At 38.0% G+C, this 24,863-nt stretch overlaps 1 protein-coding gene across 6 annotated transcripts in view; it reads right to left on the reverse strand.

Annotated features, from left to right (window-relative positions):
- The window catches only part of RNF19A (ring finger protein 19A, RBR E3 ubiquitin protein ligase), a 36,348-nt gene extending 12,411 nt beyond the window's left edge, over positions 1 to 23,937 (reverse strand). For 2 of the 6 annotated variants that reach the window (XM_034422539.3, XM_034422534.3), the window contains exons 1-7: positions 22,969 to 23,937; positions 19,216 to 19,350; positions 9,241 to 10,019; positions 6,211 to 6,419; positions 4,684 to 4,828; positions 2,767 to 2,929; positions 60 to 174 (exon numbers count right to left, since the gene is read on the reverse strand). In XM_034422539.3, coding sequence (XP_034278430.1) covers positions 60 to 174; positions 2,767 to 2,929; positions 4,684 to 4,828; positions 6,211 to 6,419; positions 9,241 to 9,836 — 1,228 coding nt within the window. In that variant the 5' untranslated portion in view covers positions 9,837 to 10,019; positions 19,216 to 19,350; positions 22,969 to 23,937. Of the gene's footprint in view, positions 1 to 59; positions 175 to 2,766; positions 2,930 to 4,683; positions 4,829 to 6,210; positions 6,420 to 9,240; positions 10,020 to 19,215; positions 19,351 to 22,286; positions 22,659 to 22,968 lie in introns of those variants that run through there. The other 4 variants (XM_087891372.1, XM_034422535.3, XM_087891373.1 and 1 more) reach the window with 2 other exon arrangements.
- Positions 23,938 to 24,863: the final 926 nt, after the last annotated feature.

Below are 24,863 nucleotides of genomic sequence, written 5' to 3' on the forward strand. Positions count from 1 at the left end.
TAAATTACTGTACTCAAGAAAAAAAGATATTCCTAGACTTTGTCAGAAACTATACTTACCCACAGTGACTGCAGCTACAACTGGTGAAACAATTACAGATAAGGTTACACCACCTGCAATGGCTAAGTTCCTCTTATGCTTTGACATGTCTTTGCCTTCATAGCGATTATGAATCTTTATAAGAAAGAGGAAAAATGAAGATATTTTAGAGCAAATTCCATTTAATAACTGGTAGAAGAAATGATATACAGGAGTGATCAATATTATCTTTATCTATTTACTTGCCATTTTAAATTAATGCATTTAAAGATTCCATTGGTATAATCAAACAAGATGAGCAAACAATGTAAAAAAATCTGTTCGGATTTCTTTTCCTTTCCTGTTTAAACCTTTCCTCTACTATCAACTAATCAACCCAACATCAATACCCAGGAAGATACTGGAAAAGATAATTAAAAACCAGATCTGCCAACATCTAGAAACAAGTAAAGTAATAACTAGCAGTCAGCACAGGTTTGTTAAAAGCAAGATCATGCCAAACTAATCTTATTTCATTCTTCAACATAATGACTAAATTAGTAGACCAGCAAAATACTGTGGACATAAAATACTTAGACTTCAGCAAGGCATTCGACAAAGTAGACCACAACCTACTTCTTGGTAAACTAGAAAAAAGTGGGATAGATAGCATCACCATCAAATGGATTTGCAACTGACAAACCATACTCAATGAGTAGTCCTTAATGAGTCTAAGTCTACATGGAGGGAAGTAAACAGTGGGGTAACACAAGATTCCGTCTTAGGCCCAGTACCCTTCAATATCTTCATAAACGACTTAGATGAGGGAATAAGAAAGGGAACTTACCAAATTTGCAGATGATACTAAGGTGGCAGGAATAGCTAACACTCTAGATGATAGGCTCAAGATCCAGATGGATCTTGACAGACGAACACTGGGCCCTATCTAACAAAATGAAATTCAGTGTAGAGAAAAGTAAAGTCTACACTTAGGAAAGAAAAACCGAAAGTACATATATAGACTGGGTGAAACCAGGCTTAATAGCAGTAACTGTGAGAGGGATCTTGGAGTCTTAGTGGACTAGATAAATATGAGCCAGCAGTGTACAGCCGCAGCCAAAAAAGCCAATGTAATCGTAAATTGCATTAACAGAGGAATAATCAAGATCAGGTGAGGTACCAATACCACTCTAGAAAGACTTAGTAAGACCACACCTAGAACACTGCATCCAATCTTGGGCATCACACTATAAAAAAGATGTTGAGACTCTAGAAAAAGTGCAGAGAAGAGCAACCAGGATAATTAGGGGACTGGAGACTAAAACATGAAGAACGGTTACAGGAATTGGGCATGGCTAGTTTAGTGAAAAGAAGGACCAGAGAAGGAGAGACATGATAGCAGTGTTCCAATATCTAGGGGGCTGCCACAGAGAGAAACAGGTCAAGCTATTTTCCAAAGCACCTGAAGGCCAGACAAGGAATAATGGATGGAAACTGATAAAGGAGAGATTCAATCTGGAAATCAGGAGAAATGTTCTGACTATGAGAACAATCAACAAATGAAATAGCTTGCCTTCGGAAGTTGTGGGAGCTTCATTACTTGAGACTTTCAAGAAGAGATTGGACTACCATTTGTCAGAAATTGTGTAGGGTCTCCTACTTGGGCGGGGGATTGGACTAGATGACCTACAAGGTCCCTTCCAACTCTGTTAATCTGGATTTTCAGTCTTTGGTTAGTCTCTTCTCTCTAGGTCTCTTGACTCAAGGCTAATTCCCTGCTTGATCTCTCCTCTTTGACTGCTGGCAGTTTCCCAACAATACTAGAATCACTGATCAGAAATGGATGGTAAATTCCTTTAATATGGATTCCTGTCCCAAGCCAGAAATTTAAATTCATAGATGTAAATGGTCTTCTTTGATTATAGTTATGAAACACTATGCCATGCATGTTCAACTACATGGTTGGTATCTGGTTCAAATCCCATATAATCAAGAATTTCTTGGGAAATCACTTTTCTTTGTGGGAAAAGGACTAGGAAGACCCTGACTGAAAACATTTTGTGACCAGAGAGAACTTTATGGGAATCATTTTGTATTGGTAGCTAAGGAAGTCACTTGGTCCTCCATGAAAATTGCAAGTGACTGACTTCTACAATTTTTACTTCAAGAAATTTTTTTTTTAATGCTAAGCAATGAAGTTATGTCACAGCATAGTCATAACATGAATCCCATTAAAATAAAAAAAAATGCATGTTATCAGAAGGGCAATGAGATGGTATGATAAAGCCTCCCTACATAAGAAACAGCAAGGTTTGGAACCACCATTGGAAAAGAATTCATCCACGATAAATACTTTTCATATTTCATAATGTTGGGAGCCTCAATAAAATTTCATCTGGATGAGAGACAGTGAAGAATAAATGTGGTTTTTAAAATAAAATACTGTATCACTATTTTTTGTTTTCAAAAGTCAAAATCAGAATGTTCAATTGCACTTGGAAATTGAATTGACAGCTATAGAATAATTGGCTAGAATCGTTAATAACTCTCATCCTTGTATTGCTTCATTGTCTACTATAACCTCACTATAACCTTGATACTCCAGAGGAAAAATATATTTAAAAAAGAAGACAAAGAACAAGTAAAAACTTATATGAAAAAAATACTTTAATAAACAGAGTATGCTATAATAACAAGCAAGTCCCATTGAAAAACATGTAGATTTCAAAAGCAATTCAGTTATCTTACCTTACGTCCCACATATACAGGAATTCCAATAATCATTGCTGGAATAGCAATGCCTGCTATTAAGGCAATTCCTACAGGTGCACCTACAAGTGTTCCAAGTTGCCAAAGAATTTTCTTCTTCCGACTCCATGGTTTTTTCCCCCAGAATGTACAGCCTGATGGACTGAGAATTTTCCATACATAAGATTAAGCAGTGAAAAATCTTCAGTAATCAAATCCTTTAACTTAGACTATTACTAACCCATATGCTAACATGTCAATATCCAATATCATCTTGATATATACAGTCTCAGCAAATAGCATTTTAAAATATGGACATCAAATCATATCTTTTTGTCAGGTACACCAGAGTAACAAAATTCAGCCCAAAGACACATTTCTTAGTCTCATAGCCTTCCTCTATCTGGTGCCCAAAGACACAAGGATTATAATTTACAACACTCTCACCCAATATTAGGCAAGCTGGCTTGCAATCTAACTAAATAAAAATCTCTTTAAACCTGAATAGTCAGTTGAGATTTGACTCTTCTAAAATTTAACCAATAAACAAGTGACATGTTCTCAACTAATCCTCAAGATTTCTAATACTGCTTGTTGGTGGATCAGTTAGAGTGGGGAGAAGGGCCCTGGGTCAGTGTTTACTCCTGGCAATCGCCTGGACTAGCTCTTGCAGTTTTTTAGGTACAATTTCTGGAAGTGGTTTGCCATTGCCTTCTTCTTAGAGTTGAGAATGAATGACTGGCTCAAGATCATCCAGCTGGCTTTGTGCAAATTAAGATAGAAACATAGGTCATATCCTCACAGTTTCTATTCCCCTGCCTCAGCCAGTAGAGCAAACTGGCTCTACCGCACGATCTCAACATTGGCATAGTCTGTTAACAAGAAGAATGACTAATTTGCAAAAGATTTCTCTGAACATGCAGAACAGGAATTCAAAGGGAAAGTACTGTGACATACAGTATTCCCCTGCAGGAAGTTATTTCCGTATGTTCTGCTATAAATAGATGGGTCTCTCTGCATTTGCTCATCATACTATACAGCCCTTTAATACACACAAAATCCTCAAAAACCACATACTTCATTTCACTAAATGCCCATGCAAAATGGATTAAGAGATTCAGAGGGCCCTGCCCTTTTGCACCTTCCTGCAGGCTGTTAAAACCTGGCTTTTCCCTCCAGGCATTAGGGAGAAGCTATTAGAAGAACCCAATATACATGTATCTTTCTGTCAATCTGATATAAGATGGACAACTGTACAAATGTTTTAAATAAATGTGTTGCCTCTTTTTTTCCCCTTCGGTACTGATTTATTTTAATGGGGTTGCTATGGGAGGGAATCTGTAAATTGATTGTTAGCTACCTGGAGTTATATATTTTTCTTTAATCTTTAATATAGTTTTTTATTAATTTGTAATATGACATACGAAGAGAATAAAAAAGTAAATATTAGGGAAATTAGGGAAGGAAAAAGGGGAGTGGATAGTGGAGGAAAGCAAGCGAAAAAGAACAAAAAAGCATTGACTTCTGACTCCTTTGGTGCAGTAAAATAAGGCATCTACCTTTTTCATAATAATATAAACTGGCCATTTCTATAACAACAAATCTATCTAATCAGTAAAACCCAAAATCAAAGTTTCATTTTTTTCCCACCTCAAGCACAAAATCCAGAAGTGGTTTCCAAATAGAAATAAAGGTATTTGTGTTTTTTTCTTTAATCAAAACAATCAATTTAGCCATCTCAGCCAACTCCATCAGTGTTTGCAGCCATTGCATCCATTGTGGGGATTGAGGTTCCATTTCTCCTGGAGTTATGGGCAGCCATAAAAGTTTTCTAAATAAATGCTTTATCTAACTCCAGAAAAATAGCAGTTTTGAACTAGCCTTGCATGTTTATTTCCTACTATTTCCCATACATACCTTAAGTAATGCAAGTCTGAGATCTCCTTCATACATAACCAACAGAATTCACAACCACAGACAGCACATGTCATGTGATTGCAACTTCCATCGTTCATTTTTATGATATAAGCAGCACAGCGAGGGCATGGCTTTATGTCATCAGCTGTTTAAAATAAAGAAGTACAATAGCAACATTGATCGCAATAAAAATTAAAAATATATCACATCTGAGATCCAACAAACACTCAATACAGAAAGATAATTAAATATACTTAAGTAAAATTCTAACGTAAACATTACACAGAACTTTACAAATTATTCAGCTTTAAAATACTCAATCATTTAATTCAAAGCTACTCTGATGAGATTTTTTTCAATATCCAATGTAAAAGCATAAAATGCAGACTATCATAGATAATATAGCTCAAGTTGCAAAATGATAATGCAAGCATAAAAAACCTCTAAAAATAATTTTAAAAGTGCTTCCCATTCTATATTTAATCAGGCCATATGATATCAATTAATAGTGATATTAGAAGGAAGAGCATTCTTTTCAGTTCAGGTTATTTCCCATCTTTCAGAGTACTTATTTTCTTCATAGGGAAAAGAGAAAAAGATTCTCTCAATGGCTTATTTCCTTTTTCTTCATAAGGAACTTTTGCTGAGTTATATACAAAGTAACTACTCCCTTTTTTCATGTTCCAAGAGGCGGGAATATAAACAGATCAAGGGCCTAGGTTAGAAGCTTGCATGTCAGTGGTTCCCTATCTCAGCTGTAAGAGACTCTCTCTCTTCAAATTCCAGTTAAATCAATATTCGTATAGTTTAAACAACTCATGCCCCCATAACAAAAACCTAAGTTTGGACATTAAGAAACCATAATTTTCTAGATTCATATGACATAATAAATGAAGAGTGCAAAAAGAATGGGCTGATATCCATATCCCTCCAGTATAAAGTGACTTTCTGTTCAGCTTCTGGTAAGTTTGAAGGACAAAGCCAATGCCTTAAGCCTTCCAGATATTTAAGGCACACATTTTAAGGCTCAAAACCTTCTCTCAAGTAGAATCTTTGTCATTGTCCCACCTTCTGAATATGATTACTAATATGCTGTGCAAAATTTAGGGGTGCTTTGGGAGCCAACATAAACTTTCCAATCTTGTTCTGAATCAGAAAGTATGTTTTATAAACCTTCATGCTGGATCTATGCAACATGATAAGTCAAAACTAAGCAAACACTTGTTTTATCCTAACATCTGAACTCAGCCAGTGTGTGATCTGTTACCAGACATTTCAAACCAAAAGTTCTATCAGTTGTCAGATCTTTTCATTGATTGTATAAGCTAATTATATCCACCATGCCAAATACTAGCAGGACATTGTTTCAGTACATTCTACACAACTGTACAATTTTGCACTAATATCAACATATAGAAGAAAAGATTTGTATCTTCCTTTTTTCAGTATCAGTAACTGATGAGTAATCTAGCAACTCAAGATGTAATGTAAAAATATTTCTAACATTTAGATTGAAACAATAAATACCTGCAGCTCCAGACTCCTGACTATAGCTAATGGATGAAGAACGAATTGTTCGTAAACGTAGACTTTGGGCTCTTTCCTGACGAGCAGCATCACAAGTCTGGTTAGGATGCCAAATCTGCTTACAGTGGTAGCAAAATTCAGTTCCACAGCCTTCACGCCCACACATAAGTTTTGGACAGCTTGCACAGCCAAAAGCAATGACTGCATACCTTAAATATTCAAAAATAGATGGAAGAGTATTTATTCTCTGTACTAAGATAAAGCGTCCCTCAAGTTATTCTAGACGTCTGGCAATTATGTGGATAGATCCATGTTTTCTTGGCAACAATGTAGAAATAGTCAGGAATTGCCTTCTTCTAAGATTCCCCCCGCAAAAAATTCCTAGTTTACTCTAAGCCTGGAATTTTTTTGTAGTCTCTTATCAAAGTATTAACTAGTTTTTTGTTTTTTTTTAACTTTACTGAAAACAGCCTAAGTCAATCTGGTACTGTCATATGCTGCCACTTTCTCAGTTCTACAGACTGCCAATTTAAATAGCTGAGTTGCTATTATAAAACATCATCCTTTATAAAAGTAAAAACACAATAACATTTATAGAGCTCTAGTTAATCTCATAGGATATATTTTTGGGGCCCTAGTTTGTTAGGAGCAATATGCTGACACTGTAAACCACTTAGAGAGGGCTATAACGCATTGTGAAGCAGTATATAAATCTAAGTGCTATTGCTATTGCTATTTTGGGTCTCGACTCTAATTCAGCAAACTTCGACATCATTGTGCTGTTCTGCAAGATTGAAATTATTGTTTCAAATAAAATAACTTGAAATATAGTTTTTGCTTAACGACTGAAGTTATGATGGGCCCCCAAAAAACTTACAACCTGTTCTTGAAGTTACACACCCACGGTCAGTACCATTCCAAGATACAAGTACTGAATGAATGGTGGCAACGATCAGTCCTTGGAGTTTCAATTCCCAAACACCCTTCCAGTCATATAACTGCAATCTGGATGCTTGATAATTTGTTTGCACTTATGACCAATTGACAAGGGCCTTGTCTATGATCACAATCTGTTGGTTTCCCCAGAAAGTCACTGGGACAATCTTTCCCAGCCACATACCCTCCCATAGCCCTTCTGCTTGTCCCAGCCAAGCACTCCTACATACACCCTTTCTGATGCTCATTACACCTCCCTTGCACCCACTCTGACCTACACAGCATCTCTTGCATACTCCTCACACCTTCACCAACTCACATGGCACTTCTCATGCCCTCTCAGAAAAGCATTCACCTTCTCCAACTCACATGGTGCCTCTCATTCACCCACTTATATCTTCGACTCGCGTTTCTTGCACACTTCACATCTTACCAACTCAAGCCGCACCTCTTGTGCACCCCATCACATCCACCCCGACCCTTCCTCTCACCTTCCTCCCCATCCCTCATTGCACTGCATCACTTGTGCATCTCCTTGCACCCCTATGCTCCTTCCCCCACTCAGCAGCAGCTATTTGTCTACTGGAGGGCCTGGGACTTGCTGCCAGCTTCCTCATTATTTTTGTGGGAAGCTGGCTGGAAGTTGCCTCACCTAATAACCAGGGGATTCAGTGAAAAACTGCAACCAGGACTTCAGGAATGGTTATCGCTAAGCAATGTGGTCATGCTTTATGGATTGCTAAGCAACAGATTCCAGTTGCAGTTATAAATCCAATTATAAATCAAGAACTGTCTGCAAGCAACTTCAGCCTTGTTACTGACAATCCAGTATATTTGTATATTAGTGACTGCAAGACCTCTGTAGATGCCATATGCTAAATAAAATAAAAACTGAGAATTCAGAAAAAAAATTGCTGTCTCTCTCACACAGGCATAATTGGATTATTACTGGTTGAACTTTAATCAAAAGTTCTATGAAAATATTATATTGTAAAACATACTAACAAGCCAACATTATGTGATATATAAATATCTTATCTGAAATGTGGTAGTGATTATATTTTATATGCAATAGTAGAATTTTGCCTTAAATGTTATATCAAAATAAAGTATTAAAGAACCACAATACTTTAGAACAAATTAACAAGTTCTTTTATAGTTGTGTGCATGTGAACGGAATTCTATGAATTAATAAATTCATATGTGGTATTAGAACCATACATAAATGATAAAAACACATAATTGCAGTTATCTGCAATATTTTGAAACAAGTATAATTATCTGAAGAGAAACGTGTTATACAAAATATAGGCAGCATGGATATGAATGTAAACTATAAAGCCTTCCAAATTTAATTGCCCTATTCGGTCTCAAAATGTACAGTTTATTATTTTCTTCACTATTTAGTATTTAAAAGAGTTGCAACAATATGAAACCATGTTTAATATTTAAATACATTCCTCTGACATTAAGCAAAAAGTGGATTTTGCTCTCTTAAAATTTTACTCTGATCTAACAGTTGCCTCTTGTAATATGAACATTTTTGTTGCCAATTATAATTATACCAACTTTCACAATTTATATTCTAAAAACTCTTAACTTTGCTATTAAAAAATAAAAAATGTGAAGTTAAAAATGTTTAAGCACTAAAGGATAAGCTAGAATTCCACACAGATGAGAGGCTGGTACAGAAGAGTGGGGCCACCTATTCAGGATATGAAGTACAGGAGAGGGAAATCCCTTTCTATGAGCTTAACGTACAAAGACCTTCTTCCAGAACGCAGCAAGTAAATAATCTGCGTGGAAAGCTACCTACTTTAGAGGCTGCATTAAAACTTGACAACTTCCTTTAATATTCTGCAGTGTGAAGTGCTAGCATGAGAAGATAGGAGAAGTGGAATCTGTTTCTCATTTCTCTAATCTTTCTGCTATTAAAGTAACAGCAAGTTATTTTTGAATGTCAAAAGGAAGAATCAAAAACCTGAAATACAGTACAAAATCAGAACATTCTGGTAAACAAGACATTATATACAAGCAATTTAATAATCAAGAAAGGATAAAATAGAGCTCTGGGTACAAAAACGCATCACTTACCCACAGTCTGGAGCCGGGCACCACCTACAATCAGGGTCTGCAACAAGCCACCGTCTAAGCATAAACTCTTCATATTTTTCCATCAAGATGTCATCATTTAAAATTAATCGAATGTCATGGGGATTAAATCGCTCAGAGCATTCTGGACAGCTGATATTAACTCTGCTCTCTGAGATTTCTATCCGGAGATACTGACGCAAGCAATCCACACAAGATCTATGGTGACAAGTCATTATTTCCGGAAATCTCTCCTTAGAGTGCCGCAAAAGGCACAAGGGACATTCTATGAAATCTCCTGTCTGCTTACTACAGATGGCTGTTCCACTGTCTGATGACATATAGGCAGATAAAATAGAGTTCTTGTCTGGGCATATTTCTGAGTGTATAGTTTCAATACTTGCAATCCCATCGACGCCGCCATTTATATCCTTGGCTTTATGTTTCGTATCCCTTTTCCTTCGAAAAAGAGATCCCAGTGAAATTCTTCTTTTCTTTGGTGCCTTTTTAATGGAAGGCAAGCTTACAGAGGAGGCAGTAGATTGCAGGTCCCTATCAGATCCCATTTGCCGATGTAAACTCATGGCTGCAACATTCATCAGAAATGGATCAAAGAATACATGCAGCTATGACCATTTTAAAGACAAAAGCACTATTGAAAAGCAGCATATTTAAGTCACAGAAGGAAAGGTAGCTTAAGTCTTGTTATGCATGGTCAGATCTTGTTCATTCAGCAAATTCTTCACAATATGTAATCCACCCCAAAATGCTCCTCAGCAATTCTGGAAGAGATAGAAGAGACACATAAAAAATGATGCCCCATTCATTTAGATCCATTGTTATTTGCAAAGGCTTGATATTAGTCTGCTTATTCATTTTACAATTACCTAATCCTCCACCCCACCTTATTTGCTTCATCCACCTGTTGCATGTCTGTCAATTAGCAAGAGAGCAAGTAAATGAAATTTCCAGATTCCCAGTTGTCATTTTAAAAGAAAAAAAACGATAGTCATGGGGCAACATATGTAGGTATTAATCTATTTTGTAAGAAAGGTTTGTTCTCACTTTCTAGGATTTTTAACCAGTGAATTGCCAATCCTAAAATTGATACTATTCGAAGAAGAAAAATCCAGACAGACATTTTTTAAACTTTACAAATGGGAAATATTTACAGCACCAATTAAAATAAAAATAAAATAAAATCTAGTGTTCTGGTGATATGTCTAAAGTTAAAGACATCTTTCAAGATTTCAGTTCTGAGTAACAGCACCAATACAGTATTCTTGGTAACAGAATGAAAGTGGGTTGCCACAGCTTTCTCTCCAAAACTGAACACAATGGGACCAAGCTTGGTGCAAGCCAGAAAACAGAAACACAGAAACAGAATAAAATACAGATGCATTTGATAAAGAGGATGGAAAGAATTCCAGAAATTGTGCCCTGCATTGAGTAGGGTTTTTGACAGTATAAGAATGCTAGGTGCTGCTTTCTTGAAAGATTTTCCACAAACTTACATACAGTAATTTTTAGTTTCTGCTTGTGGCTTTTCAGGTCAAAGCTATCATTATAAGGAAAAAGAAATGAACAGGAAATCAACTTAATAGTGACGTCTAAAATGTCTATCATATAGAGAAAAAAATTAAACTACTGATTTCTTCTATTATTTCTTCCAAACCAAACCAAAATCAAAAATGTACAGCTATGAATTTGTGAGGAACAAACATTTAGTTTAACTTTCTACATATGGAGAAAGGAAAGTAATTTAGAAATTCTGAGAAAGACACAATATGCTTCTAATCTAAAACAGTAATTAACCTTTATTTCTTACAACTAAAAATGACAGAAAATGTTTCCTTGCATTAATAAGTTCCTTTAAAAAGTCAAATTTCCAAATAGGTCATTTGTTACAGTAGTAGTAATTGAAGTTCAGAAATAAAGGGAGGAGGCTATAATAATAGATCCTTCCTAAGTTATACTATAGCCAAAAAATTAAAAAAGCAATAATAGATCAATCTTGTGCAGTTAGAAACTAATTAAGGAACCAGATTCAACATGAGAGAACATGTCCATTACAGACAGGGCTATTGGTCATTTATTTTAAGCCTGGAAGCCAACAGAATTTCTTTCTCTCCTGCCAAATTATCCAAATTTGTTCCAAACTGAAAATATGTTTTGAATTGCAGCCAGGGGGTGTGATTTATAGAATGCAATTAACCTATGATTCTTTTTTACAGTATTCTACTTCAGTATATTTGCTAAAGTGATTTTAAAATTTAAAATGGTGATATCCTTTCTCTTAAAAAAATCTAAAGACAATTATATTATGTGCAACTCTTTGAATATTTAATTTTTTTACATATCCCAGATTCTTTTAAATAATTGGAAAATCCTTTGAGCAGTTCAACTGAACAGTTTATATATCCATTTATAAAAGAGTACCTAGGTAAACAGCCTGAAAGCATCATACGCAATATAATTCTATGACTAGCTAAACCTCGACTTGTTCAGCAGTATAGACCAAAGAAACACAGTTCTCAGGCTAAGCATATTTCAGTAGTACATGATAATCCTTTGGCTAATATGAACTCAGGTTATTTGATATTCGAATACCCTTGAATTACAATACATACAAATTTAGAAAGCTTTTGCAAGCTCTTCTGCCGGATAGTAATTTTTTAAAAAGACCTTGGATAATTAAATTGCAATTTAAGAAACTCTCAACACCCACCTATTATAAAGCAATAAGTTTTTTTTTAAAAAAGAATGAAGCAAGCATTTCATTTATGAAATTTTCTTGTGAGGGAAGTCAGGGCTGCTCTATTCCTACTAATTTGATTCTATCTTTGATTTTAATATTAGTCTTACAGAATTATAGAATTAGAATGTTCCTTAGAGGCTATCTAATCTAACTCCATGATTGGAGAATAAGACACTTAGCATCTCTGAGAGATGATTATCCAACTTGTTTGAAGACCTCTAGTGAACTTTGACGTATAACCTCTTCCACTGGCTTGTATAGTCAAAGAATCTGCTTCTTCATTATGCTATTATTGTGGCTTGTTTAAATAATGTTTTGTTTTTATTTGTGCTTTTTTGTATTGCTGATTTGTTAGTTCTTGTCAAATTGCTAACATTAATAATAGTGTAGCTCAATTATTATATGACACAGGTTACTGCTGTAAAAGTACATGTTTATCTTTTCTGTGCATAGAAAAAAAATAGGTGGAAGATGGTCTTGTTCTCATCTACTGTAGTCTGCCAGGTGTGATTACCATGTAAAAGAAAGAGCAAGCTACAAATTCTGCACATTCATAACAAAAGCTATTGAACTTGAGGCTGCCAGAGAAGTAAAAATTCTGAAGTTTAATAATACTAACAAAGAAATAGGCATTTCAGAGGTTAAAAGAATACTTGAACAACAAGGTTTCTTTGCTCTCATCTACTTTATTCTACTTTTCAGATTATTTGTTTGGACTTCTATTGAATCCCATTTTAAGCAACATTTCAAAATTAAAAGACAAAACAATCATTAGAAATTCTGTTCACAATTAACAGTGCTATATTACTTGCAAAGTCTTTAAAAATGGCTGACCGGCCAGTTTCTACTCCTGGCAGCAAAACAGCAGAAAAACAGGAAATGGCTCAGACTATAACTATTAAACCTAAAACACATGGATTGAAAAGCATGTGATTCAGACATAAAAAGAAATTACTTTTATAAGGAAAGTGTTGATTATTAAAAAGAATATAGACAACTGATCTATGAGTTATTTACAGTCAAATGCTGCTAAATCAATAATTAGAATATTTTCAAATAGTCTACTATAGATTTGTTTCAGTTTAGTCTTTAAACTCCTGCTCTAGAATTCTGCGGTGGGGAATATTTGGAGCAATGTAGTTTCAGGTAAAAACTGAGCAAGTTAGTGAAAGAACAATCTACTTCATCTTCGCAAATTCACTCAAACTAGCCACAGAAAAATAACGTTCTCATCTAGGACAGAAGGTTATTGGTACCATTTCAGCTTTGTCAGCCCAAGCAACCTTTGTAGCATATATAGAAGGAGACTCACATATTTTATGATCAAAAGAAAAATAAATGAGATATGTACTGTAATCCCAATAATTTCTTCCGCTGGTCATACCGGAAGCAACACAATTAAAATGAATTCCTGCCACTGGAGAAATGGTGGCTATTGAGGCAGTCAATGATAATGTGGGTTCTATAAAGAAATGTTGATAGCATAGCTGCAAATACAAGGTAGAAACCTTTATATTTAAATATCCATGGTCAAACTGTATGTTTCGATGAATACCCGAGTAGCAGACGTTGACATAACTTCTTCAGAGTTGGTAGCTGACCTGGACCAGCTCTATAGAGGTTCCCGTGTTTTCAAAACAGAATATGCACCCCCATTACATATATGGCTCAAGAGAAAGCCAGAAGATTAGGCAGCCTCAAGCAGGTAGCAAGCTTCTAGCACACAGATGTGCCAGGGAGGTTACAAGACCATGTATAGCTTTTGCAAGAAGAATCCCAGCAAAGGCCATTTCATAAGCTTGCTTAACAGATGGCATCAAAATCACAATGTAGATCTACTAAATGAAGTGTGAAATAAAGCCTAAACATGGGGATTTAAAGAACATACAAGGTCCTTGAAACTTATCATAGCTTTCAAAATGTGGGAGTGGCCTTCTAATGCTAAGGTAGCCTAGACTCCTTATTAAGAAAACAACAGGTACAGGCCTAGAAGATCAAGTCTATTTATTTATATATCAAATTAAGAGACCACTGATATCACTTACAGAGCAATTCAATTCCAAATCCACTGTTAAGTTAAAGCAGCCGCTTAGTCCCACCTTCCATTTCTACCTCTATAGTAGCACAACATAAATTTATTTATGGTAATATAATATTACAGGTTTCCTTAATCCTAAATTTTATGTTTGTAATATTTTACAAAGTATTTTATTTCCCACATAGAGATAGATTCTTTCTCTCCATTAACTGTTTATGGAAACAGTAGGCCTGGCATGTATTGAAATTTGGATGAGGATGGAAAGGTTCCTCTCCCTAAAATCTTCATGGCAGGATTTCAGATAGATCATCACTCTCAACACCAAGCCAAGTGCGGAGTAGTGATATTTTGTAATGAGATCTTCAGCTCAGCAAGTTACCAGATATGAGATCTTATACATGCATGAAAATGGGTATTGTTAGTATATCTTTCCTCCTTGGCAAACTCCCTTCCCAAGCTCCTCAACCCTAAAAGTTCAACTTGCCCTGATATTATTAGGATTCAAGAGACCTATTAAAACCTGGCTACTTTAACAAGCCTTCGAGGGAGATTATAACAGTGATTTCTTTTATTTAAGAATATATGTTTATATACAGTTATTATTCCTCAGCATATACAATATATTACCTATATTGTTTATAGTTAAACATTTATTTTGATGATTTTGTTTATGTATGATAGGAGTGCAAACTGCTCAAAATCAGTTGAATATTGAGTGGGATATAATCTTAGAAAAACAGTGGTGGTAGTCATCATCATCATCATGTTGGTAGTAGAATGCCCCAGGCTTTGGTTCTGGGGTATTTTGACCTCCCTACTCCGGGGATGGGATCTGGAGTAGTGCAGGAATTTATAGCCAACGCAGGTTTCTCCTATTTTCAGCACAGGTATGATTCACAAAGAACATACAGAGATAACATCTTGTATTTGCTTTAGAATAATCAGAAGGTTTAACTGATGCTGGAACATTTTAACATTAGTCCTTTATCACAGTCTCTTCATCCTAAGTTTCATAGCCTCCACCAACCTTTATAAGGGGATGGATCAATTAAGAAGGCATGCTCCAGGCACATGGATAGAAAAAATGACAAATGCAACTTTGAAAAAGAGGGTTGACATTGTCAGTCTTGAAGGAGGTAATGGTACACAGCTCTTCAGGAACTGATAAATCCCGCTAAATAATTTTCAAATAGTTTTTAAAGTAAAGTTTGAGAAACTCTTTGGATTATGCTACTGTAAAATGCTCAGATTTTTGGGGAGTTAGGTATCTTATAAATCATATATTTAACAACAACAAAAAAGCCTAAATAACTGAAGAGGTCCTGGACAGCCATCTACATCCTTTTTATTCAAGGTATAGACTGAGGCATGAGATAGAAACGACGCTGGTTATATTTATGGATGAATGAGACAGAACTTGGATGGGAACCCCTAACTCTTGTAGATTTGTTAGATCTCTCAACAGCATGTGATACTATCTATCTTGGCTCCATTTGGATTGTTTTGAAACTAGGGACTGGGACAATATTCTGCTCTTTCTTGAGCTGGTAGTTCCAATGGGAATTTATAAGAGAATCAAGCCCTTGGGCACTTCAGTGTGGAATCTCCAAGGGTGGAGATTTCTCCTGTATTCTATCTAACCTCTACCTGAAGTTTCTGGGCAAGTTCATCTATTGTTTTGGGTTAGGTATTATCAATCTCTGAATAATGCAAGTAGTCCTTATTTAGTGACTGCCTTGAACAACCACAGTTACAGGAGTGATGAAAAAGAAACTTTGTGACCAATGCCCACATGTACAACCTTCACAGGTCTCTAAAGTGAAGGAAAGCTGAATTAAGATCACAAGCATAGTTGTGATTTCACTTTGCTTAACAATCAAGTTCCGGTTCCAATTGTGGTTGCTAAACAAGGATTACATGTATTAGTATTACAGCTCAATCTCAGTCTGAGCAGAAAATGCAATAGAAATCTTAAACCGGTGCCCTGGAAATTGTGAGGGACTGGTGGGTGGAATAGAATCATACAGAATCTCAGTAAAATATTTGTATTGTAACAGTAGCTTAGCAAAAGTTAGGGCTGGGAGACCTACAAGTTGATCGTAAGATTACATTTTGATAAAAATTTGTAGTTTTACAACTGGAAATACTAATGACGGGTTGAATACCACTTTTTGAATAGTGGAGGGTAGGATAGTTTTAAATAAGAAACATTGACATTTTTATCTTTGCATTAGGAAAACCATAAAAATATATTAGACTAGGTTTTATGATTTTTAAAAAGGAATAACAAAATGCAGAGAATATCTTTTCAAAAAATGAAATCTCTGAATAATGCTTGATAGGGATCCCAAAATTATTAAGAATTAAGCTTCATAAGCATATTTCTTTAACTTTGTTGTTGAAGGCTATAAGATAAAGGCATTTTTGTAAAATAAGTTAAACACTTAATCATTGATTTATTGTGGAAATTTATAAACTGCTTACTCACCAAACAAATTAACCCACAATTCTGATTTTTTAAAAATTTTGTTTTAGAAATTTATAAGACTGCAACTACGATTATTAAAGACCTGAAGACAAAAAATATGAAGAATGGTAGTAGGAATTGGGTATGGTTAGTCTATAGAAAAGAAGGATTAGGGGTGACATGATAGTATTCCAGTATCTGAGGGACTGCCACGAAGAAGAGGGGGTCAACTTATTTTCCAAAGCGCCAGAAGACAAGACAAGAAACAATGGATAGAAACTAATCAAGGAGAGAAGCAACCTGGAATTAAGAAGAAACTTCCTAACTGTGAGAACAATTAACCAGTGGAACAGTTTGCTTTCAGAAGTTATAGGTGCTTCATTATTGGAGGTTTTTAAGAAAACACTGGACAGCCACCTGTTTGAAATGGTATATGTCCGTAATGGCAAACCTATGGCACGCGTGCCACAGGTGGCACACGAACCCATACCGGTGAGCATGTGAACGTTACCCGAACTCAGTTCCAGGGCGCATGTGCGCGCTGGCCAGCTGATTTTCGGGCCTTCCAGGCCCACTGGAACTCGGCAAACGGGTCGCTTCCGGCCTCTGGAGGGCCTCCAAGGGGTGGGGAAGGCCGTTTTCGCCCTCCCCAGACTCCTAGAATGCCTCTGGAACCTGGGGAGAGCAAAAAACTGCCCTACCGGTCCCACCAGAAGTAGGAAAATGGGCCATTTCCGGCCTCCAGAGGGCCTCGGGAGGGGGTGGGGAAGGCTGTTTTTGCCCTCCCCAGGCTCCAAGAAAGCCTCTGGAGCCCGGGGAGGGTGAAAAATGGGCCTACCAGGCCCACTGTGCCATCACGTGCCAAAAGTGGGGGGAGTGCAGGAGGGGGTCACACACGCATGCACGGGGCATATTGAATTATGGGTGTAAGCACACACACATGTAACACCCCCCCGTGCTCCCCCGCTTTTGGCATGCGACGGCAAAAAGGTTAGCCATCACTGGTATAGGTTCTCCTACTTATACCTACTTATAGCAGGGGGTTGGACTAGAAGACCTCCAAGTTCTCTTCCAGCTCTAGTCTGACTGACTTATACAATTCTTGCAAATCCTATACAGGCAGTTCTTGACTTGGGACTAATTCAGGGGTGAAATTCAGCAGGTTCTGACAGGTTCTGGAGAACCGGTAGCGGAAATTTTGAGCAGTTCAGAGAACTGACAAATACGACGTCTAGCTGGCCCCAGAGTGGGGTGGGAATGGAGGTTTTGCAGTATCCTTCCCCCAGGAGTGGGAAGGGAATGGAGATTTTGCAATATCCTTCCCCTGGAGTGGGGTGGGAATGGAGATTTTGCAGTATCCTTCCCTTCCATGGCCACCAAGCCATGCCCACCAAGCCACACCATGCCCATTAAGTCGGCAGTAAAAAAAATTGGATTTTACTACTGGACTAATTGTTTAACAATTGTTCTAAGTTACAATTGCCACTGAAACAGATTGTGTAAAATGTCACTCCACCAGCCTGACATGACATGACATTTTGGGCTCTTGGCAACTGGCTCACATCTGCAATCCCCAAACACCTTGCAATCATTTGATCGCCATTTGCAATCTTCTCTGTTGGCTTTCCCAGAAAGTCAACGGAGAAACCGGCAGGGAAGGTTGCAAGTGGTGGGGACCTGAAATCTTTCTACAAGCTACAAAATGGAGCTGAAATCTTGTGTGCAGAGGAAATTCTTTGTTGGGCTGCAGGATCCAAGCTGAAGTTCTGAAGATTTCAGCTCGTTCCTGCAGTCCCAATAAGGATTTCCCCTCTGTGCAGAGTTGCAGGAACATTTCAGGATGAAATCCTCTGACAGGCAGCAGTTTCCAGCCATCTACTCCACTATCCAAAGTCCGGGGATTGTGGTTGTTGCAAAGCAATGATGTTAATGACTGCTTTGCTCAACGACTAAGATGCTGATCCCAATTATGTTGTTAAACAAGAACTACCTGTAATGCTATAACCAGACTCGTTAAGATTTTGGTAGGACTGAAAAAACAGTAGGCTATGTCTTGACAGGTCTACTTCTTGGCTATAAATATGCTAAAACTGTTTCACTTTGTGCTATAGACAGAATGCATGAAATGACCAAGCATGATTCTTGTGGGATATAATGAAAGCTTGAGTACAGGACTTAAGAATTAGAAGGGTGCTTGCTCAAAGCACCAGAGTTTCTTCTTGATCATTTAGCCTGTAAATTGGAAATCTCCAATATGGTTCTACACAGAGATTATGAGAACAACAAGGTGGTTGGTAAAATTTTGTTAACAATTTATCTTTTATTCTCTAAATTGTGTTAAAACCTAACATTCATTCTATAATAATGAATTAGTATATTATAAGAGACCTTGAAAAATTAAAAATAACAGAAGAAACAACTTTCACAGAGATTTTAAACATGAATGTGTCACATTTAAGAAAAATTACATGTTAAATATAATTTGTTTACTCAACATATATCATGGGTGTCAAACTCGTTGTGTCACATTGACATCACATGATGGATCGCAACTTTTTCCCTTTATGAAAAAAGTTGTCATGAGGCATCCGGTCCACGGGCCACCAATTTGACACCCCTGACATATAGTATATCCTTTATTTCAAAACAGAAAATATCAGATTTCTAAATTGATGAAAATGAAGTGTAATTAATATAATTAAATCAGGACATTACCTTAATGAATGAAATAAGCCTCCATGTGCCAGCCAGCAATAGAATCTCAAAGATCATGCTCAAATTTGTAGTGCAGCCATGTAATAAATTAGTTGGTTATGCCTTATCAAGTTAACATGAAAACTAATCTTGAATCTGAAACGAAGACAAAGAAGTAAAATAGAAGTTCCCCTCTATTATTATGCAAAAATGTTTGGATTGCTTTAAGACAGGGCTGTCAAACTCACGGCCTGGGCTGCGTCATGTGCTGGCCACGCCCACACCGTTTAGCGAAGGGGAAAAAAGTCACAATATGTCATGTGACGCCGCCCTGACAACACGGGTTTGACACCCCTGCTTTAAGACACACCCTTGCTTTAAGACATACAAAACTGTCAAGTTACTGGATCTCTCAAGGGTTTGATTTTTTAATTCTATACCTTATTAATTTTCCAAGCACAGACTACAAATTGCACAAAAAGTGAAAATATCTCCTCAGATGAGGAAAAAAATCCAAGCAATACTGAAGCAAAATCTTTATTAGTCCAGTTCAAGCTTACTGAATAGAATTCAAGCATTCAAGTTTTGAATAATTCTCTATCAGACAATATAGTAAAAACAAGGTCGCAAGTGCACACTGGAAATATGGAAAAGTCATAACTGATATTCAAATAAACACTAGTAAAACTTTTCTTCTTTTTTCTTGGCATTTAATAAAAATACCGATTGTGCTCACAATATTTTGGAGAATGGAAGTTTGAAAATGAGGCCTAAAATAATCCTAACTTTCTGCAAAGTTGGCCATATTCCTCCAACCAAGCAAATACCTGTCAACAGCCATGGAAAGCTAAACAATTCAGAGAAAAAGGCGATAAACAGATGTGGACAGTACAATCACATGTCACATCAGAAAAAGATAAGAAAATATGCTGTATCTTTCTACACTTCCTCTCACATTTGCCAATCACCTGATTAGGCTGCAAAATGAAGGAAAAGAGAAAGACTATTCCATATTCTCCATATTGCAAACACCCAGCTTTGGTTCTCCACCAGCTATTACCTATGGACAGTAATTCTAACAAGCTATCTACTATGTCCATATGTTGACAGAATAAATAAACACTGGTGTTTGACCTTCATTTTCCCCCTCCTTTTCCATTCATTTAACTTTGTCATGTCTTTTAGATAAGCATTAGAGCAGGGGCAGTCATGTTGCACAGTTAGCCATAATCACTAATTTAAAGGAAAAGTCTTTAAATTAATAAATGTGCAAGCAGTTTTGTTGTGCAAGTAGAAGATAATATGTATTTAAAATAAAATGCATATGTCTTGAAAAAGATAACAGATAACTGCTTCCAATTCAAACAATCACAATTTCAATATTTTAATTTCTTTTCATAAGTGTTTTGTATTGTAGTTCTGGATAATGGATAATGTAGTTTCAAAGACAAAGCACAGAAACATCCACCTTAAGAATTTCTTGCTTACATTTCCTTCCAGGCTATGTAGGGAATTCTGACCACAATGACTTAAATACAAAGTATTTAAGGCAGTGTTTCTCCCCCTTTCATTTCTTAAATCTCACTACTAATATCACTGTGGTAAGAACAAAAAGCCAATTTTCCAAGAATGTTAACATTCAAGAGCATTTGTATTAACAATTTACCCCCTCTTTTACATAGTTTTTTTAAGTCCATCTAACTATGCATGCCACTACCAAGATTCTGAGGTGTAGAATTGATACTATGAATATGCTAATTCTGATTTAATTACTGTATTGCCATATTAGGACAAGTGTAAATAATTAGTTTATGGTTTGAGACAGAAGTTATGCATGATAGAATGTTTACTCCTGTGTACTCTTAAACTATATAAGCATATGAATTCCACAGGGAACTGGAATAAAGAAATGAGGTGCACTTGGCTTCAGTTCTAATATAACAATCTTGCAACAATCACTATTGCAAGGTTGTTTCTAAACCAACCACAAGTTTCCCAATCAACTATTCATATAGTAAATTGGTTTGAGCAGGCTTTCCACTTCTATTTTTCAACAATGCTTTATGTCAGTTTTAAAAAGAATGACAGAAACAAAACTATTTAAGATTAACCGTCACTCCTACATTGCTAGTTCCGAATAACCATCTGACTTTTTACTCACTTTTTTTACTGTCTTCTCAGTGACTATCAAGATGACCTGTGTTGAGGAATTGACGTAATATACCAAAACCTACATTTTAAGGTGGTAAGGCTGATCTGCCAACAATAGGTTATACTACACAATACTATTATGTGGATATTCTCACTTACTCTTGCTTCTCCAGCAGCAATATTCTAATCAGATCACTGAAGGTACTTCCTTAAACTTGTGTTTCTAACACAGAAGCTAGTAATAATTCCATTAAGCAGAACAGTCAACAGCCAACAGCTGTTGACTAATGAAAAGGAAAGGAAAATTCCACCTTATTTTATGCTGACATCCTGTGTACTTCAGAAACAGCTTTTTTATTTGACCTAAGCTTTAAAAAACATTTACTTTAGGTGTAAATAGAAGCATTAAAATTCCCACATTGCATCCACTTATATCTCTCTTTTGCCTTTTCAACCTGTGCTAGCCGGCTAGCCTGTCTCTGTAAGGCAATTTGAAACCACTATCGTCCAAACCTGTTAAAAAATATTCAAATAGCATGGTAAAATGTCAACTATTTCAAGGGCTGGTCTAATCTGTCTTTTGAATACCAAATATTTCCAATTCAATATTTGGTATTCCTTTACTACCAATTAAAGCATTAGTGTACAACTCCAGGAAAATATCGTTACTTAAGCATGCCCCTTAGAGGTTAGTTTTCCAAAGGAATTACAACGACGGTTATACATCTTTTTTTTTTAATTGGGAAAGTACCTGAATTCCTTTCAAATAAATTGTATTTTTAGGGGAAGGAGAAGCCGTACCGCCTTTCTAGACATAAATGATTATTGTACCTCGACCCCCCACCCCACCAAAAAAAAAAAAAAAGTAATAATTGAGGCTGAATGTGGAAAACGTTTCCCCTGTCACTTGGGAATGGACTTCCTTCTTTGGCCTGGGTTACCTTTCTATTTTGTAGGAAGCGCGGCTTTCTTTCCCAGTTACTCAGAGGCTTTGGTTTAAGGTGGCGCTGCTTTACGCCGCCCTCCTCCTCCTGCAAGCGAGAGGTGCCTCAGAGACTCGGCCGGGAAAAGAGGGCGTCGATTGCTGAGAAGTTCTTTCCCGGAAAACTTATCGGGGTGCTCCTGCGATCCGCAGGGACTACTCGCTTTCCCCGAAGAGACCCCCTCGCACGCTCTGGGCGGAGAGTCGGGACACAGCCTGAGGGACGAACCTCTTCGGGACGGTCTGAGGGGGGGAATCTGCCCGGCGGCTTCGGCGAACAAGGCGGGCCCCACGGTTCGCGGCTGGTCCCCCCTCTGGCCGCCCAGCGGGCAGCTCAGGGGAGACAATGGCCACGATGACTTCACTCCCCAGCAATGTGAGGAGCCGCCGCCGCCGCCTAAGCCCTCTCCGCGCCCGGGAGCCGAGCCGAGCGGGAGCCCCGAAAGCGAAACGTCCCTCCTTTCCAGCCGCCGCCGCCGCCCGTTGGCTCGAGCGAGCCCTCCCGCCTTCGCTGCCTGCCAGGCGGCTTCCGCGGGACTCCTCACCCCCCCGCCCCAACACCACCACTGCCAGCTCCGGACACGGGCTCCTGGAGCCCCCGAAGCCGTCGCCACAATCCCTCCCGCCGCCCTTCCCGGTACCTTGAAGTCGGCGGAGGCAAACCCCAAACGGCTGGGCCCTCCTCGGCCGCCCCGCGCCGCGCAGGAAGCGCCTTTGAGGGGAGAAGAAAAGCGAGCGTGTGAGGAGAGAGGGGGGGAGCGGCGGGGAAGGGGGAGGAAGAGGAGGGGGAAAGGAGAGGCTTGCCAGGCCCCAGGCAAGGAAGGGCTGGGCTTGGCCCGCAGAGAGGGAGATTTCCGCCTCGCTCCTCCGCTGAGCTCACAGACGAGGCGGGGCCGCCTGGGGGTTGAACCCGGTGTCTGTCCGCCGGCGGCGGCGGCGGCGAGGAGGAAAGAAGAGGCCTGGTGCGCAGGGGAGGCAGCGCGGGCGGCATTTCCTCTTAAAGTTTGCCTTCTCCCTGCGAGGCGGCGCGTCCAGAGGGAGGACTTGGGGATCCAGGCAGCCCCGCGTTGCTCCTCCGGAGGAAGGGGACTCGGGGAGGGCGACTTCCTCGCAGAACACAGCCGGGTTGCATTTCCCTTCTCGCTGCCCCGACCGGCTGGACAAGAAGCAAAGCCCCCCTTGCGAAGATCAGAGAACAAAGTGCCTTCCAGAGGCCGAAGCTAATTTTGTCTCCGCTCCCATAAATATACCTTATGCGTTTAACGTTTGGCCCAGGAAAGGAAGAGGGGCCGCAAAGGATCAGCTGGCCCCGAAGCGGAGCCCTTGGGGTCGTTCCCGCTAGTAAATTGTGGTAACATTTGCTCCAGGGTGGGAAAAAAAACCCGCCTGGCAGCTTGAAATTTGCTGGGCCCTTTTGCTCTTCCTTTTTGATTTCCTTGGATCCCAGGAAAGGCTGGTAACCTGATCTTCTTCCAGAGAATGACAAAACCTAAAAGATTTTAGGCAGCATGGAGCAGCAGCTCTTCTAGAGGGCATCTGTGGAAAATATTACTTTGAATCCAGTGTTTCTCAACCGTAGCAACTTTTAAGATAGGCGGACTTCAACTCCCAGAATTCAACTGCTACTGCTGTAATTCATGGGTTGGGAGGAGAGGAAGGCAAGATCATGGGGAAATGACAGAAAAAAGTTTGACAGGCCAGTTTCTGGTGAAATGCAAGTAGAGATGCAGCCTAACACACCTGTCCGCTTAGCCCACGTTAGAATTTGTTCAGCTTTTTAAAATATACATATATACACTTTATACTTTATCACAATTTTGGCCTTGATCTGTATTACGTTAATATATTTATAGTGTGATCTTATATAATTGTACCCTGTTTTCCCCCCAAATAAGACATCCTCTGATAATAAGCCCAAACGGGCTTTTGAGTGCATGGCAATAAGGCCAAGCGCTTATTTCAGGGTTCAAAAAAAATATAAGACGGGGTCTTATTTTCGGGGAAACATGGTATTCACAAATAAACAAATCCTGTAATATCTTTACAATTGCAGGTTAACATGGTGATTAGATATCCTGAATACCAAGGACCATCTTGTCTCTTAGTAAAAACTTAAAATTTGAAATAATTCTCTTTTCTTTCTTACCTTTCAAGTTAGCTTGAATGAATTATTTTGTTTATCATTTCTTCTCACCCACCTGGATGAGAATAAGAAAAAAAAAAGAGCTAATTATAATCTATAAACCACCTCTTAACACTTGAAATAGCTGTATTTTATTTAGTTATTAATTATACTGTTTAGTAATTTATCAATTTTGGAACATGTTATAGAAACTTTCAAAACAAAAGTCTGAATACTATTCAAGTCTAAATACCCAGTACTGGGAACTGAAAATTTGAAAATACATTTGGATCCTCTGATTTATGAATAAACTATACAAAGGACCTAATAGGATAAACATCTGATTCTTTATCTGGAAATAAAGTCTCAGTAGGATTTGTGCTGACTTTGTAGACCAATTTGTAGACCAACCTA

This window comes from Pantherophis guttatus, chromosome 3, assembly GCF_059756535.1.
Source record: "Pantherophis guttatus breed Tessera chromosome 3, ASM5975653v1, whole genome shotgun sequence".
NCBI classification, from domain to species: domain Eukaryota; kingdom Metazoa; phylum Chordata; class Lepidosauria; order Squamata; family Colubridae; genus Pantherophis; species Pantherophis guttatus.